General features: G+C 51.7%; 1 protein-coding gene across 10 annotated transcripts in view; it reads left to right on the forward strand.

Moving 5' to 3' along the window:
- Positions 1-13,683, forward strand: part of PTPRF (protein tyrosine phosphatase receptor type F) — a 374,836-nt gene that overhangs the window by 349,507 nt on the left and 11,646 nt on the right. For all 10 annotated transcript variants that reach the window (XM_054285892.1, XM_054285901.1, XM_054285891.1 and 7 more), the window contains 2 exons: positions 6,696-6,819; positions 8,756-8,931. In XM_054285892.1, the coding sequence (XP_054141867.1) occupies positions 6,696-6,819; positions 8,756-8,931 (300 nt within the window). The remainder of the gene's footprint in view (positions 1-6,695; positions 6,820-8,755; positions 8,932-13,683) is intronic.

The raw sequence follows: 13,683 nt of genomic DNA on the forward strand, positions 1-13,683 counted from the left end.
ATTAAAGAGAGAATAAATTTGGGAAGTGTTCTTTGCATGTGTTATCACTTCTGTTTGAATTGTTATCTGCCTGTGCCTGTGGCCACCCCTTCCTGCACCGTACCTACACTGATTTATGAGATGAGATCAGAGCATTTGCCCACAAGGTAGGATTATATATGCCAGGAAAGGGAAAGCAGATCTCAGTGTTGAGAAGGTAAGAGACAAATTCCAGCTAGTTCAAAGGGTGTGCTGCTTGTATCTGAGGAAGGCACAGAGCTCTTTTTTTGCTTTGGGATGCCAGGTGGAGGGTCTTGGCATCCCTGTGCATTTACTGTCTGAACCAGAGAGATGAGCTACAGCATTACATTGTGACTTGGGAAATGTTTAAAGGGGTAACGTGCTTCCCTTGCAGTTACCTGTGTGCTCATGTGTGTCTTGCCAGTGGAGCCAAAGTGTGCAGTCATATGTGTCCGCCTTGGCTTTTTGTTACCAGTCCAACTGAAATGTTAAGCAGGGCTGTCCACTCTGCCACAGGCAGGCTGTGGTTCTGCTGCACAGTGGGGATTCAGCAACATCCAGTGTCTCTGCACTCCCATATTCACATTAGGCCTGTGCTCAACAGAGCCTGCAGCATAATACTGAGCTGTGGGAACTGTTTTTGAAAAAATGAGCATTAAATAAACTCTCTTAGCTGCTTTCATGAGCCTCTCTCTTCTCATTTCTCTTTCTTTAGAATATCATGGCTGGTTGAGAGCACCAATCAGTTGTACTTCTCATGTTGAAGCAGCTATTAAGTAGCTGATTGTTGCACATAATTTTTTTCCCCTGGATTCTGCTGTGTTTGACTCCTCATCATCAGAAAATTCCTGAACATGACAGGGTTGTAGAGTGTTTGACACTAGGACGGACCCAAAAGCAGAAGGGGTTGCACCTTGTTGGCATGTGGGGATCAGTGCAATCATTTCCCATTTGAAATGCCAATGAGAAGAATCCTGGACTGAGTTTGAAGAGAGCAGCAGCTGCCTGTGCAGGGCTGCTGTGGCAGCAGGTCTGCTCTCATCCTGGCCTCTGTGTGTGTGGGTTTGGCAGGGCAGCAGCTCCCTTTGATTGCAGGGCAGGACAGGCGTAGTGTGTGCTGCTGACTAAGGGAATCTGCAGAGTGGGTGTGGAAAGAGCAGAGGTGGGAGGGGAGCAGCCCTGTGGGAGCCCAGGAGACAGGAGCCACACCTCAGCACATGCTTGCATTTGCAGTGAGCATTGATACAGTCCCAGTGCTCACCCTGGGGCTCTGTGAGCCCCAGACCTTACCCAAAGCTGAGTGGTGCCCAGTGCTTTGAGAAGTGAAGGCCCTGCCCCTGTTTCCCCTGGCATAATGGTGCTGCCAGAATGGGCATAGCACAGCTGAGCAGGGAGACACAAGGGAGGAAGGCATGGCAGGTGAGCCCCCAAGGCCCATTTGCTGTTTGATTGTGCTTCAAAACAGTTGCATTTTAAGTGTTTTTGTAGAGCAGCCTGTCAGCCTAACATCTCTGTGGGGTGCAGGGCTGTTTATAGATGGCTCGCATTCCAGGAGCAGTGGCACCACAGGCAGAGAGCAAATATTTAACAGCACTTTTAACCATTGAGGCCAGCTGGCCTAGAGCCATCAGTCTGGCACTTGCCTCGGCTGTGCAAGCAATAGCAGGGTAACCTAGACACAGGTGACATGAAACAAGACCTGTCAGCACCTCCCCACGTGCCTGGGAAGGGGGCAGGAAGGGTGGCAGAGATTTCTCACAGCCATCTGACCTCTATTCCCACAGTGAGAGAACAAATAATATTGCTCACACCAGTGTGCCAGCCTGCCTGGCCGTGCAGCCCATGTCACAAAGCCAGCACAGAGCAAGCTGAGGGCTGGCTGCAGTGAGCAGGCTCATGACTGTGGGTGAGCCCTCACCCCTGGCACCTGGGAGCCGTCCCAGCTGTACCTCCTGGTACCCCTGGTGCAGCAGGAGAGGCTGAAATGCAGCTGCTGGGAGCTGAGCCGTCTGCAGGCACAGTTCAGTGCTGCCATCTGCTCTGGCACAGGGCAGAGCACAGAGCACAGCCCCACTACGCTGCACAGGCAGGCAGCAAGCTGGGGAGCAGGGCACCAGGGTCTGGCAGCTGCTGCTGGCCTGGCTGCACCGGGCGAGTATTTCATTTTTAGTGTACAGTGAAAGCTGCAGCGAATTTACAGTGTGGGATTAATGGAATTAGATAAGCAGAAGGAAGGCTGAGCCCCTGACTGTGGATGTGCAGGTGGTGGCAGGCGCTGCCGCTGTGTTGGAGCTCCTCCTGTGGGCACCTTCCCACGCTGCAGCCTGTGCTCCCGGGGTGAGATCCCTGCCTGGTCGGCACGCACACCACATCTCACACTCCTGCTGTGGGATCCACCAAGCTGAGCATTGCTGTCCCCTTTGGTGCTGTTAGCAAACACAGGGCAGGCTGGCTCCAGCCAGCGCTGCTTCCTGCTCTCTTGTATTGCCTTAGATCCTGCATCACCTTCCCAGAAGATTTTTTCCTTATTCCTTTCCAAAGTCCATCCTGAGGCTATTGCCCCTCATGTCCATCCAGTGTGTGGCCCCCAGGAGCAGAGCAGAGCAGGTGATGTGAGCCTGGCAGTGTGGCACTGCCTGGCATGTTAGCTCTTAGTAATCTTTAGGTTGTGTGAGATTTCACTGTGCTCCTGCTTCCTAGTGTGGTAGGGAGGCTGCGGACCTTTCCTCACAGTTTCCTGTGGAGAGAAGCACTGGTGGTTTGCCCAAACCCTGTATTCACTTCCATTACCCATAAAGCCTCTGAGGACACTGCACCTCCCATGCCTGCAGCCCTGGCAAGGCAGGTCAGGTAGCAGCAGAGGTGCTTGGGTCCCTGGGGCCAGTGAGCCCAGGAGGATCAGGGTGGCACCCAGGGAGCTTTGGTTTAATGGCTTGCTGGGTTTAATGGCTCATTGGAAGCTGCCTGGCAGGCACAGGGCGCTCACATTCCAGTAATAAGAATAATAAGGCCGAAGTGCTGCCAGCCATTGATTCAGAGGCACATTATGTCCTCATTTGAGGCGTGGTGCAGATTGACAGTGGTCAATGCCCCTGTAATGTGGTTGATTTCACAGGAGGACAGGAAGCATTCACTCCCTGTGCATCTCCCTGTCCCCATGCCCTTGTGCAGCTCCCTGAGCTGCTGTGCTGCCCCCGGGCACTGCCTGCCTGGGCTCTCCATGCTTGCCAGCAGCAGAGGCAGCAGCAGGGCCTCAGCATGCAGAGGGATTTTGGAACTGCACTAAGGAAGGGGAGCAGCAAGCCCGAGGTGGATTGTATGTGAGAGTCAAACTGGAACTCAGGGATGTTTGCAAGGCATTTGTAAAGTGCTCTGGAGTCTGTCGAGGAAAGAGCCTTTTTCCAGTCCTTTTTCAATGGTCTGATTCTGTCTTTATGGCAGTAGCAGCAGGGATCCCTGAACTGCTTTGGTGAAATTGTTCCTTGCACTTCCATGCTGGGAAGGAGGAGTTTTACTAATTGGGCTTTTTCTTAATTTGCACTTGCTGTCTTACAGCATCTCCCTGTCACTTTAAAGCAAAGCAAAAGTCATGGTGCTTTTAAGTTTCCTCCTGGCTCATTTCCTTCCAATTTCCCAGCCCTTCTGCTTTCTAGGAAGAGTGTGTTTGTTGGGAGTGTTACTCTGATCAAGTTTTGGGATGAAGCAGTGATTCCATGAGCCCCCAGAAAGAAACAGGAGCAGACTCCTGGTGCCAGGGCAGTTGTGGAGCAAGGTGGGGAGACGAGGCAGTGCTGCTGCAACAGGAGCTGCAGAGCATTGTACAGAGATGGGACAAGACTTGCCAACCACTGCTCCATGTAGGGGCTCCAACTCACTCCAAGCAGCCCATCATCCTCCCATTTATTTACTCATTTGTTTGCCTTAAAGGGGGGAACAGGTGTACATTAATTCATCACCAGAGTTTAAATTAAATCATTTTACTTCTAAATGAGTCACTAATTTGCAGGAGTATTTAATTAGAGCCTCTTTGCACTCAGGTGCTGTAGTAGTTCTGACTTTCTCACCTGTTTGCCCTCTTAAGAGGCTGATGATGATTAGACCATTTCTGCACATACTCATTGCACATCAAAGCTATTAACCCTAATGGCAACACCTTGATGCTCCTCCTCCATTCTGGAGGCTCTTGGCAGCCTTGCCCTCCCCCAGGAAATAACCCTTTCCTCTGCTGTGGCAGGACACAGACTTGCTGTGCAAAGCACTCTGCACCCCACAGCTGGGTCAGCCCTGCAGCCTTTTGGCAGGGATTTGCAGCATAGATTGAGCAGGAACAACTGCACTGAGCTCTGCTTGCCTCTGCTGCAGGGGTAGGGCTCACTCCAGCACCACCTGTGCCCACTGAGAGTGTTCACAGAGTGCAATTATAGCTGGCTCTTCCTTGAGTTGCTTCTTCACAGCAAGAAGGTGCTCACTGATACCTTCAGAGCCACCACCAGCTAGTCAAGTCCCTTCATGGGCTGTCTGTGCAGACTAAGGCCACCTTTCTGAAAAATAGGTGTTATTTATGTTTCTAATAGGCATTGGTGGGTCCATATTTTCCTCATTAGTTTGTCTATTTGTGCTTCTCCTTCCCTGTGCTTCATATTGATCAGACTGATGTCAAAACCTCACTTACTTATCTCTACTCCAAACCATAAAGTCCTTTATATTATATTCCTCTTTTTTTTTTTTTTTTTTCATGTCTGATCATTTCTGCATTCCTCTTGTGCAGTTCAGGCTCACTATTGGTGGGCAGCATCTTCCCTGCCACACACCTGAGAGTGAGGAGCATCTAAAGAGCAGATCCCCTGAGCAGCCTTTACTGAAAGCAAAATACAGGTGCCTGAATGAAATGAAGTGACCCAGAGAGCTGTGAGCTGTGCTGAAATGTGTCTGTGCCTGGGCAGAGGAGTGTGCAAGGCCTGTGGCAGCCAGGCTGTGTGTTTGCAGCCAGAAGTGGTGCTTGCAGCCTCCACTCCCAGCATCCTGGCTGCAGCGCCTCTGAGCACAGCGGCTGCCTGCTTATTACACTGATAATAGAAAATTACAGGTTTTCTGTAGGAAATGTCTATTTACATCCTACATTTCCCAAACTACCTATTAGCATCGCTGTGATGTCACATCCTCCTGTGCCTTTTCGTCAGCACTGGCCCCTCTACCTGCAGGCAGCCTGGGCCACACCTGGGCACAGGCAGCTGCCACCTGGCACAGCACTGGCCGTGCCCTGCATGTGCTGCAAAGCCCTCAGGGCTGGTGCAGCAATGCAGGCACTGCCTGTGCTCCATGCTCAAGCAGTGCCCACAGCCACTGCTGGCTGCTTGGGAGGCGCCTGCTCCACAGCACAGGAGCAGAGGGGACATCGATGGGTGTCACTTTGTGCACAGCTGGTGGTTGGTGGAACTGAGCAGAGGTACCATGAGAGCTGTTCATGTCAGCTCAGTCAGGGAACTGTGCTTCCCACCTCAGCCTTTTGCTCACAGCAGATCCAGAGCTGACAGGCATTTCACTGCCTGAGAAACCTTCTGACAGGGCTCTTCCAGGCAGTGAACACAGATGCCTGCAGGGAGCACAGCATGCAGTGCTTCCCTTGGCCTATTCCCCCTGTGTTTTGTCCATGAGCCAGCAAAATTTCAGAGACCCCGAGCTGGAGCAAGGTTTTAAGAAGGTTTTGACAGTGTTGTTAATTTTGGGGGGAAGAGGGTTCATGGGATGACTGATTTCTGGTGTAGCTGCTTGCCCCCAGCTTGCCCAGGGCTGCATGTGCAGAGCAAGTCCCTGCTGGAGGCAATGTCTTACCTGTGTGTCTCATGTGTCTCTCAGACAACAAGAGCATCCCATCTCAGAGGGGATGGTGCTTTGGGGATGGTCCTTGTTCACCTTGCTCTGTGCATGCACTGAGATGATAGAGAAGGCTTTTGGAAGAGGCTGCCTGGCCATGGAGTAGCCACTTCCACGAGCCATTGGGTGCACCAGCACGTGGCTCGTGGAAGAAGCACTGGGTGCTTCCAGGTGGGAGTGGGATGTGTGCTTTTCAGGCAGTTGCATAGTGTAGGCCAAGATTTATAACCACGTCTCTTCTCCAGGTTTATAGTTTCTTGTCACTCTATTAACTCAAACGAGAGATGTTTACATTGCATAAGTAGCTGGAGCAGTGGATAGTAACCTATTAATTTTCATGACTATTCCCTGGCAAATGCTTATAGGCTGTGTTGCAGGACACTAATACCAAAAGCTCCTAGGGCACAAGACACCCAGGGCTTGCTGTATTTCAAGAGGCTGCAGTTCAACAGCTAATAAAACTGCTAGGTCAAGATCTGCGCACTCAGGTCTCTCTGGAATCCTGGCAGAAGACCAAATTTCTGCTGATGGGTAACTCCAAAGGAAAGGATGAGCATGCAGCAAAGATGAAGACTCATCTGCAGTAGGCTGCCCCAGTGAGGGACTGCTTTGCCTGCAGATAGTGGGATGCATGTGCCACTGGAAACTGGTTTTCAGTGTGGTCTGGCTTGATGCTGCTGCCATGGACACCCATGGAAGTTGTGTCTGGCCTGGGGAAAGGTGTGCAGGGCAATGCAGATTTCCTGACTGAAACCCATGTGCTGCAGCACTCCAATGTGCTGGAACCGCTACCAATTCCTTCCTTCTCCTCCTCTCCACAGTCCATTGATCCTGGACAGCAGTTCACCTGGGAGAACTCCAACCTGGAAGTGAATAAACCGAAAAACCGCTATGCAAATGTGATCGCCTATGACCACTCGCGTGTCATCCTGACTTCCATCGATGGTAAGAGTCACTGCACTGGGCACCCAACAAGCAGCTGAACCTGACTGTAGCAAGGAGACCATCTTTTTGTGTGTTCTCAGCTGAGCAGGGACAAACACCAAGCATCAGCATGATCAGATGTGTGTTCTAGCTGGCCAGAAGAGAAAGGGCACTGTAAAGCTTCCCCAGTGTCCTCAGAGCAGTGTGTTCTGTGTGGTTGCTTCTTAGTACTGCTGGCAGCAAACATGTCTGTCCCAGCAGTCCCCTCTCCCACTGTCCTCTCTGTGTGACTTCAGCTGCCTTCCTCACTACATGGTGAAGCATGGCACTGTTAGTGCCGTTGCCACCCTCTGTCCCAACACAATTGTAGGGCCAGTATCTTTCTATCTTTCTCTGAGACTTATCAATATATGGGCCCAAATAAGTGCCCAGAGTGGCACAGTGTGAGGGGTGCTCCTTCCCCTGGGACATCAGACTCCATCCATCCCTGTCCTCCATGGGAGCATCAGGCCCTGGTGTCTGTAGCACTGACCCCCATGACTCCAAGAACCAGCCCCACATCCCTGGAGTTTGGGCTAATACACGTTTCTAGTCCTTTGCACACAGAGGAGCTGGGGCCCAAGCTCACCCATTTCCCTTGTTCTATAAACCAGCACCCAGCTGCTCACCCAGATCTGAGCCCACTGATGGAGGATGGGGAAGATCCAGCTAATTCAATGCACCCTGCTTGGGGAAGACCTGGCTTTGTGCACAGGTAGCACTCCAGTCACTAGCATCCTTTTTTGGGAGATGGAAAAGCCTTCTCTGATGGTAATGCACTATTCATCCTCTTCAAGAGGAGGAGAGGCAGCCAAACAGTCCCTCACAGCAAGCCCTGTTCAGCAGCAGCAGCAGCAGCAATGTGAAGGCCTGGCATGTCTGCTCATGGGCAAGCCCTGGCCGACAGCTGTGGGGTGAGCACACAGGGGAATCCCTGCTTTCCAGGCTGACTCAGTTGCTGTAAGTAGTGTCTGTGCCTTCCTGGGAACTGTTCCCAAAGCACCCTGCCAGCCTCGTGCCGCCCATGCCAAGGAGCCAAGCGCTGCACTCCAGCTGCTGCCGCCCCCAGCGCTGCCAGCACTTGGTGTCTGCTGGAGACTGCTGAGACCTGGAGAACAGAGCTGTGGAGTTTGCCCCAGGACAAAAGGACGAGGGGTGACCCCCAGCTTTATTTCCTTTCTCTAATGAAATGCAGATGCTCTCTCCTGGGGAGACAATGAGATTCCTGCAGCCTGGGCAGCCCATGCTGAGCAGGGTTTGGAAGCAGCCTCAGGCCTCTGCTTTGCCAAATTTATTTTAGTAACTATGTGTTTGCATTTTAAAGGCCTTTACGAAAAAATCCTTTCCTTAAAGTGGTGGAGGCCTCGTGGGGGCTGGAGCAGCCTCTGCCAGCAGGCAGCAGAAGGGGTCTCACACTGAAGGGTTTCAGTGGTGGTAGGAGGAAGATCTCTGGCTCCTTGGGGATAGTTGTCCCTGCAGGAAGAATGGGGGAACATCCTTGCCTGACATCCCTTGCTAACAGAGACAAGCTAATAAAGGAACCTCATTTTTAAAAGGTGCTGTAGGACCATAACAAATTGCTGGTGAATTTAAGACAATTATTTCAGTCAGTTGCTTGGGGCCGTATGAGCTCCTTAATATTCCTGACTGTGAATTTTCCTTTGTGTGCGTGTGGCAGCTGTCTCTCTGCTTTGGTGTTGCCTGCTTGTTGCATTAATGTGGGAGTTATAAAGGATTCTTCTTTTTTCAGGCACCATCCCTGTGCTTTGCAGGATCCCTGGGAGAGATCCTGACATCACCCTATAAAAGAGAGCCTTGTGAACATGCCAGCCTCTCCTCCTGCCTGTGGGGCCAGCAGAGCAGTAGGTCCAGGGCTGTGGGCTTACCCCAGTAACTCTTGTGCTCTTTCTCCCCGCAGGGGTCCCAGGCAGTGATTACATCAACGCCAATTACATCGATGGCTATCGGAAGCAGAACGCCTACATCGCCACGCAGGGACCGCTGCCAGAAACCCTCAGCGACTTCTGGAGGATGGTGTGGGAACAGAGAACAGCCACTATAGTCATGATGACCAGGCTGGAGGAGAAGTCCAGGGTACAGTGTGTGCTTTCTCTCTTTTCTGGAGCTGTTGGGGGGAAGAAAGGAGGAATGGGAGCTCTTCACAGCGTAAGGCATAAGGGCACCGGGGGAGGGGCAACTCCAGTGATGTGGCTCGCTGCTTCCTGCAGCCCAGCAACAAATGCCTTGTAAGCATATCCGTGTGGGGCAAAAGGGTGGCAAAACCTCCTGTTTGCTGGCCTGCTTGTTTAGCTCTATTTTGCCTGCATATCTGCATGTGCACCCATCCTTTCCTGCCCACATCACATCAAAGGGGGAAAGGAAAGCTCTGAGGTGGAGAGTGTGGACCACCCCAGAAGCTGAGAAGCTGCAATATTTGGGTGGGACTGGCAGCATCCAGCAGCCTGACAGGGCCCTGGCATTTCCGGTAACACAGGGGAATGGCTGACAGAGTCTCATTGCAATAACAAGACTAATTTGTGCCTTGTCCAATGACAACATGTATAAATTATCAGCTTACACTGCCAGGATTACATATTCTGATGTAATAAACGCAAAGCTGCCTGCAGACCATGAGGAAGGCAAGAGCTGGAGAAGGAGTGGGAGCCCTCACTGCAGATGATACATTTTTCGTGACAGAGGTTCTTACTCAGCCCCTGAAGCAGGAGTTTGTAAGCTGTGACCAAGTGCTCCTGCACCCAGATGCACCCTTTGGGCAAAGCCTGCCCAAGGATGAGGTAGCTTTGAATCTGCCTCTCATGATTCAGTTTGCTCCTAAAAGTAAAATTTTAGCAGTGAGCATTTGTACTAGCAGAATATTTTAGTGTTGCCATGCCAACAGCAGAAGGGGCTTGTGCACTCAAGCTGTGAAGCACTGATTATTTTTAGCCCAATAAGCTCATTCTTGAGAAGCAGAAATGGTCAAGTTTGGGTTTAGTTAAAACTTTTGCCTGCATGCTCTCCCTCCTTTTCAAGGCTTTAGCACCGAAATGCTCACAGGGGTGTCCCAGCCCACCCTGACTGGGAGGAAGTGACTGGAACCACCAATCACCATGGCAAAACTGATCTGCTTTTCCTAATGTGCAAAAAACCGGCATTGTTGATGGGTTTCCTGACATCTTCAAATGCCCTACAGCCTGTAGGAAAAAAGAACATTCCTTGGAGATGAGCTGTCTCTAGAGATCCAGCCCCAGCTTTGCACTGTGCACTCCTGCTGCAGAGCCCTGGCTGTTCTGTCCAATGGCCACTGTCACCCACACAGGGTGACAGGGAAATGATTCTGACCTGCCCTGTGGCTCAGGGATTAGCACACTCTGGGCTAAGCAAGATCAGAAGCTTCTGATGAACTGTGTCTGCAGCTGAGGGTTATATGGGGACATTTTTGTGCCTTCGCATTTCAGTGATGGAGCATATATTTGAAGAACAAGGAAAAGCCCTTCTGGATTGCCAAATAAATCCATGCCTGGAATCTTGACTCCCTTAACTTCTGGGCTTCTTAGTTATGGCAAGGCACTCCAAGGTGCATGTTTCTTGATAACAGGTTTCCTCTGACCCCAGAGGGACTCGTCTTCGCCTGAGGTGTCTGTGCTGCTGAGCTGTGTGTTATCTCCCCCCAGCACACCCCATCCTATCCTGCAGTATTTTGTTTGTCTGTCCCAAACACAGTGTGTGTGATCAGGGTTTTGGTGACATTGAGTCCTTGTTATGGGCAGGAGGTGACCAGAGCCCTCAGAGAATCTCAGGCAGCCTGCCTGATTGGGCAGACTGCCCAGGGGCTCCAGGCTGACCTGACCAGACCCAGACCCCTGCATTTGCTCCCTGGCACTGCCTGCCCAAGTCCTGCTGCCTCTTTGGCACATGCCCAGCACTAATGAGAAGTGGGCAGTTTTCTCTGGCTCTGTGGGACAGGCAGGTTGCCAGGAGAGGCAGTGGAGAAGCCTGGTCATTCCTGAGTTGGACAGTGATCTACAGCAAGGACTTCCCTGGATGTGTTTGCTGTACCCTGGAGGTGTCTCCAGGCATTCCCTCAGAGCAGGGTTCTGGTGGGGAGCTGTGATGTGGACTTCCAGGAGATTATTTTATCTGGGGGTTTTTGTAGTCTTTTTCAGCATCTTCAAAAGCAAGATTGCTTTTAGCCACCTTCCTGCTCTGCTTTTCCTCATGCCCTTTTGGTGAGGGCTAGAGCTCTCTTGGGAGCACACCTTTTAGGGACCAGTGAAGATCCTAATCCCAGTCATTGCCCATTGCTCCAAACTTTCAACACGAGTCACTGTTTTGCAGTTCATTCTGCTCCAGAGACTTCAAACTTCATCTGATGTAACCCCTTGGGTCCCTGCAGCATTGCTGCCTGCTGCTGCTCATGCTGCTGTGGGACAGCACTGCTCCAGGCAGTCACATGGCATCCCAGCGTTACCCAAGGGTGACCTTGCTTGAGAGTCCCCTTGCCCAGGCGCTTTGGCACAGGCACAGGACTGTGTGTCCAGCTGCAGAGCCCGGGGTGGGCAGCAGGGCCTCATGGAGAGCTGCCCACTGCAGAGCAGGCTCTGCTGCTTTTCCAGGCGAGCTCCCCAGGTCACCCTCAGCACTGCTGTGATAAGCCAACCAGGACCAGCAGCAGCTTGGCAGCCCTGTGGGGGTGACACTGCTTTAAAGGATTCCTGAGCTGCAGAGGGGAAAAAAAATCTTTAAAGAGCATCAGCTTTTATGGTCTGCAATTTTAGCTGGCGTGATGGTCTAAATCATCCTCCCTTTTTCATGTTTTCACAAAGTGAGAAGCACATAAAGGATAGAAATGGCTGGATTGTGCAATTTAGCTGCCTTCAAAGCTTTACAATCAGTTTCAGAATCATTTGGTGGCAGTTCAGAAACACACATTGTAGATTAGCTTTCCCCAAGCTGTGAGCGTGGTGTGTCCCTGCCGGGCTGTGTTGCCAGGAGAGAGGTATTAAAGCAGGATTTCTCCTACCCTGGGCTATCCCCTAGAGCCTGGCAGAGCCAAGTCTCCCACAGCAGTGCCGTGGGTTGTTCTGTTCCAGCCCAGAGCACCAAGCAGCCTTCTCTGGAGTGTGATGTCCCCTGGCATTTCCTGTCCTCGGGAGGGGGTGTTAAGAGGCTGGTGCTCAAGGGCCCTGGGGAAGAGAAGCCTGGCAGCCACACAATGCTCCAGCCCTTCTGCTGACAGCAGTGCCATCTGGAGCTTGTGAGCAGGGCTGGGGGCAGAGCACAGCTCTCAAGCTGAAGAGAGGTGCCCGGCTGCTCTTGGGCTCAGGGCATCAAAGGGGAGGAACAGGAGCCACTCAGCAAAGCTGCAATAAATGGCTGTTCAGGACATTACTGTGCTCCTTAAGTTAATGAGAAACAAGCACTGCCAGAAGAAAACATCTCTTATCTGCTTTAGTGCCACAGTGCATCGGCTTCAGCATAAAATTTACAGAGCTTGAAAATGGGGCATAAACATTATGGGTAAATTTGGCAGAAAATGTGACTGACTCTTATCTGGTCATGAATAAATAATTTTCAATTACCAGCCCAGGCATTGCTATTATCCCACACAGGGAACTCCTCTGAAGTTTGTTTTGTGCTCGAGTACACAGCCTTGCAGCATGTGGGTGGCAGGAGGGGACTGCTGTCCCTGAGGTGTAGGCTCAGGCACAGGAACAGGCTGTGCTGTTCCCGTGAAACATCCCCTGGAAAGCACAGCAAGCAGCTGTCCCCAGCATTTGCAGGATGCCATGCTGCTCTTCTAGAGAGGGTCACAGTGTCCCCAAGCTAGGCAAGACAAACTGAGACCTCGTGGAGACAGCCTGCAGGTGGCACCCACTCATGAGGATGGGATCAGTTTAGCTGTGAAATAACATTTGTGACCTCCAAGTTGCTGGTGCTGCAGCCAGTCAGCACCAAATGCTCTTTGCCAAGTGAGGAAGAGGAATCCTGAGATTATTGCAGGGCCTGCCATGTTGCCACAGATCCAAGGCAGGCCAAGCAGCAGGAGACCCTGGGCAGGAGGCAGCAGAGCTGTTCTGCTTGCACAGGCACCTGCAGTACCCCATTAGGCAGCCTTGCTCCAGGCACTTCTGCCAGGGCAGGCCTTGCTGTGAGCAGAACCCAAAAAGCAGGGAGAAGTGCATCCCTCTGACTCCAGGCTGCTGCCCTCCAGAATGAGAGTGCAGGATGAGGGCTCTCAGCTTTCACAAGCCCCACCCTGCTGCAAATGGTTTCAATTAAAAGGCAGAACTTCATTGATTCCTAATTAAGCTTATTGTTTCCCTTCCCACGCATTCCCTGTAAACACATTCTGCTAATAATGAAGTTTACTATTCCTTGACAAGCACAGATGATCTCCCATTCACTCCTCTCTCCTCGGGTGGGAAACCGTTTTCACTGTGGTGCACATGGGTGGGAATGAAGTCTTCCTCCTGTCAGCCAAGCACTGTGGCTCTGCAGGGTGGGGGAGCCAGGTACCTGATGAAGCAGGGATGCTGAGGGTGCCAATTAAATAGGGAGCTTGGGGCTTCACAGAAAAAAAAAAAAGAAATGGAGGAGTAGTTTGGAAACATTGAGCTGTGAAGAGGAGGAGGAGAGCAGCAGCATGTGAGCAGGGAGGGATGTGCAGGGAGGTGAAGGGGGCAGAGGGATGGGCCCCTGGGGATGTGTTTGGCTGTCTGCCAAGAGGGATGCAACAAAAGCTGTGACCAGTAGCTCAAAGCACCCTGACTGCAGAGTTGGAAAGGGATGATAAGGATGATGCAAGGCAGGAGGTTTCTAGGGAGCAGCAGTGTTTTCATGATG

Source organism: Melozone crissalis, unplaced genomic scaffold (genome assembly GCF_028551555.1).
Source record: "Melozone crissalis strain CALT ecotype California unplaced genomic scaffold, PUWL_Pcris_2 ptg000045l_1, whole genome shotgun sequence".
Taxonomy (NCBI): domain Eukaryota; kingdom Metazoa; phylum Chordata; class Aves; order Passeriformes; family Passerellidae; genus Melozone; species Melozone crissalis.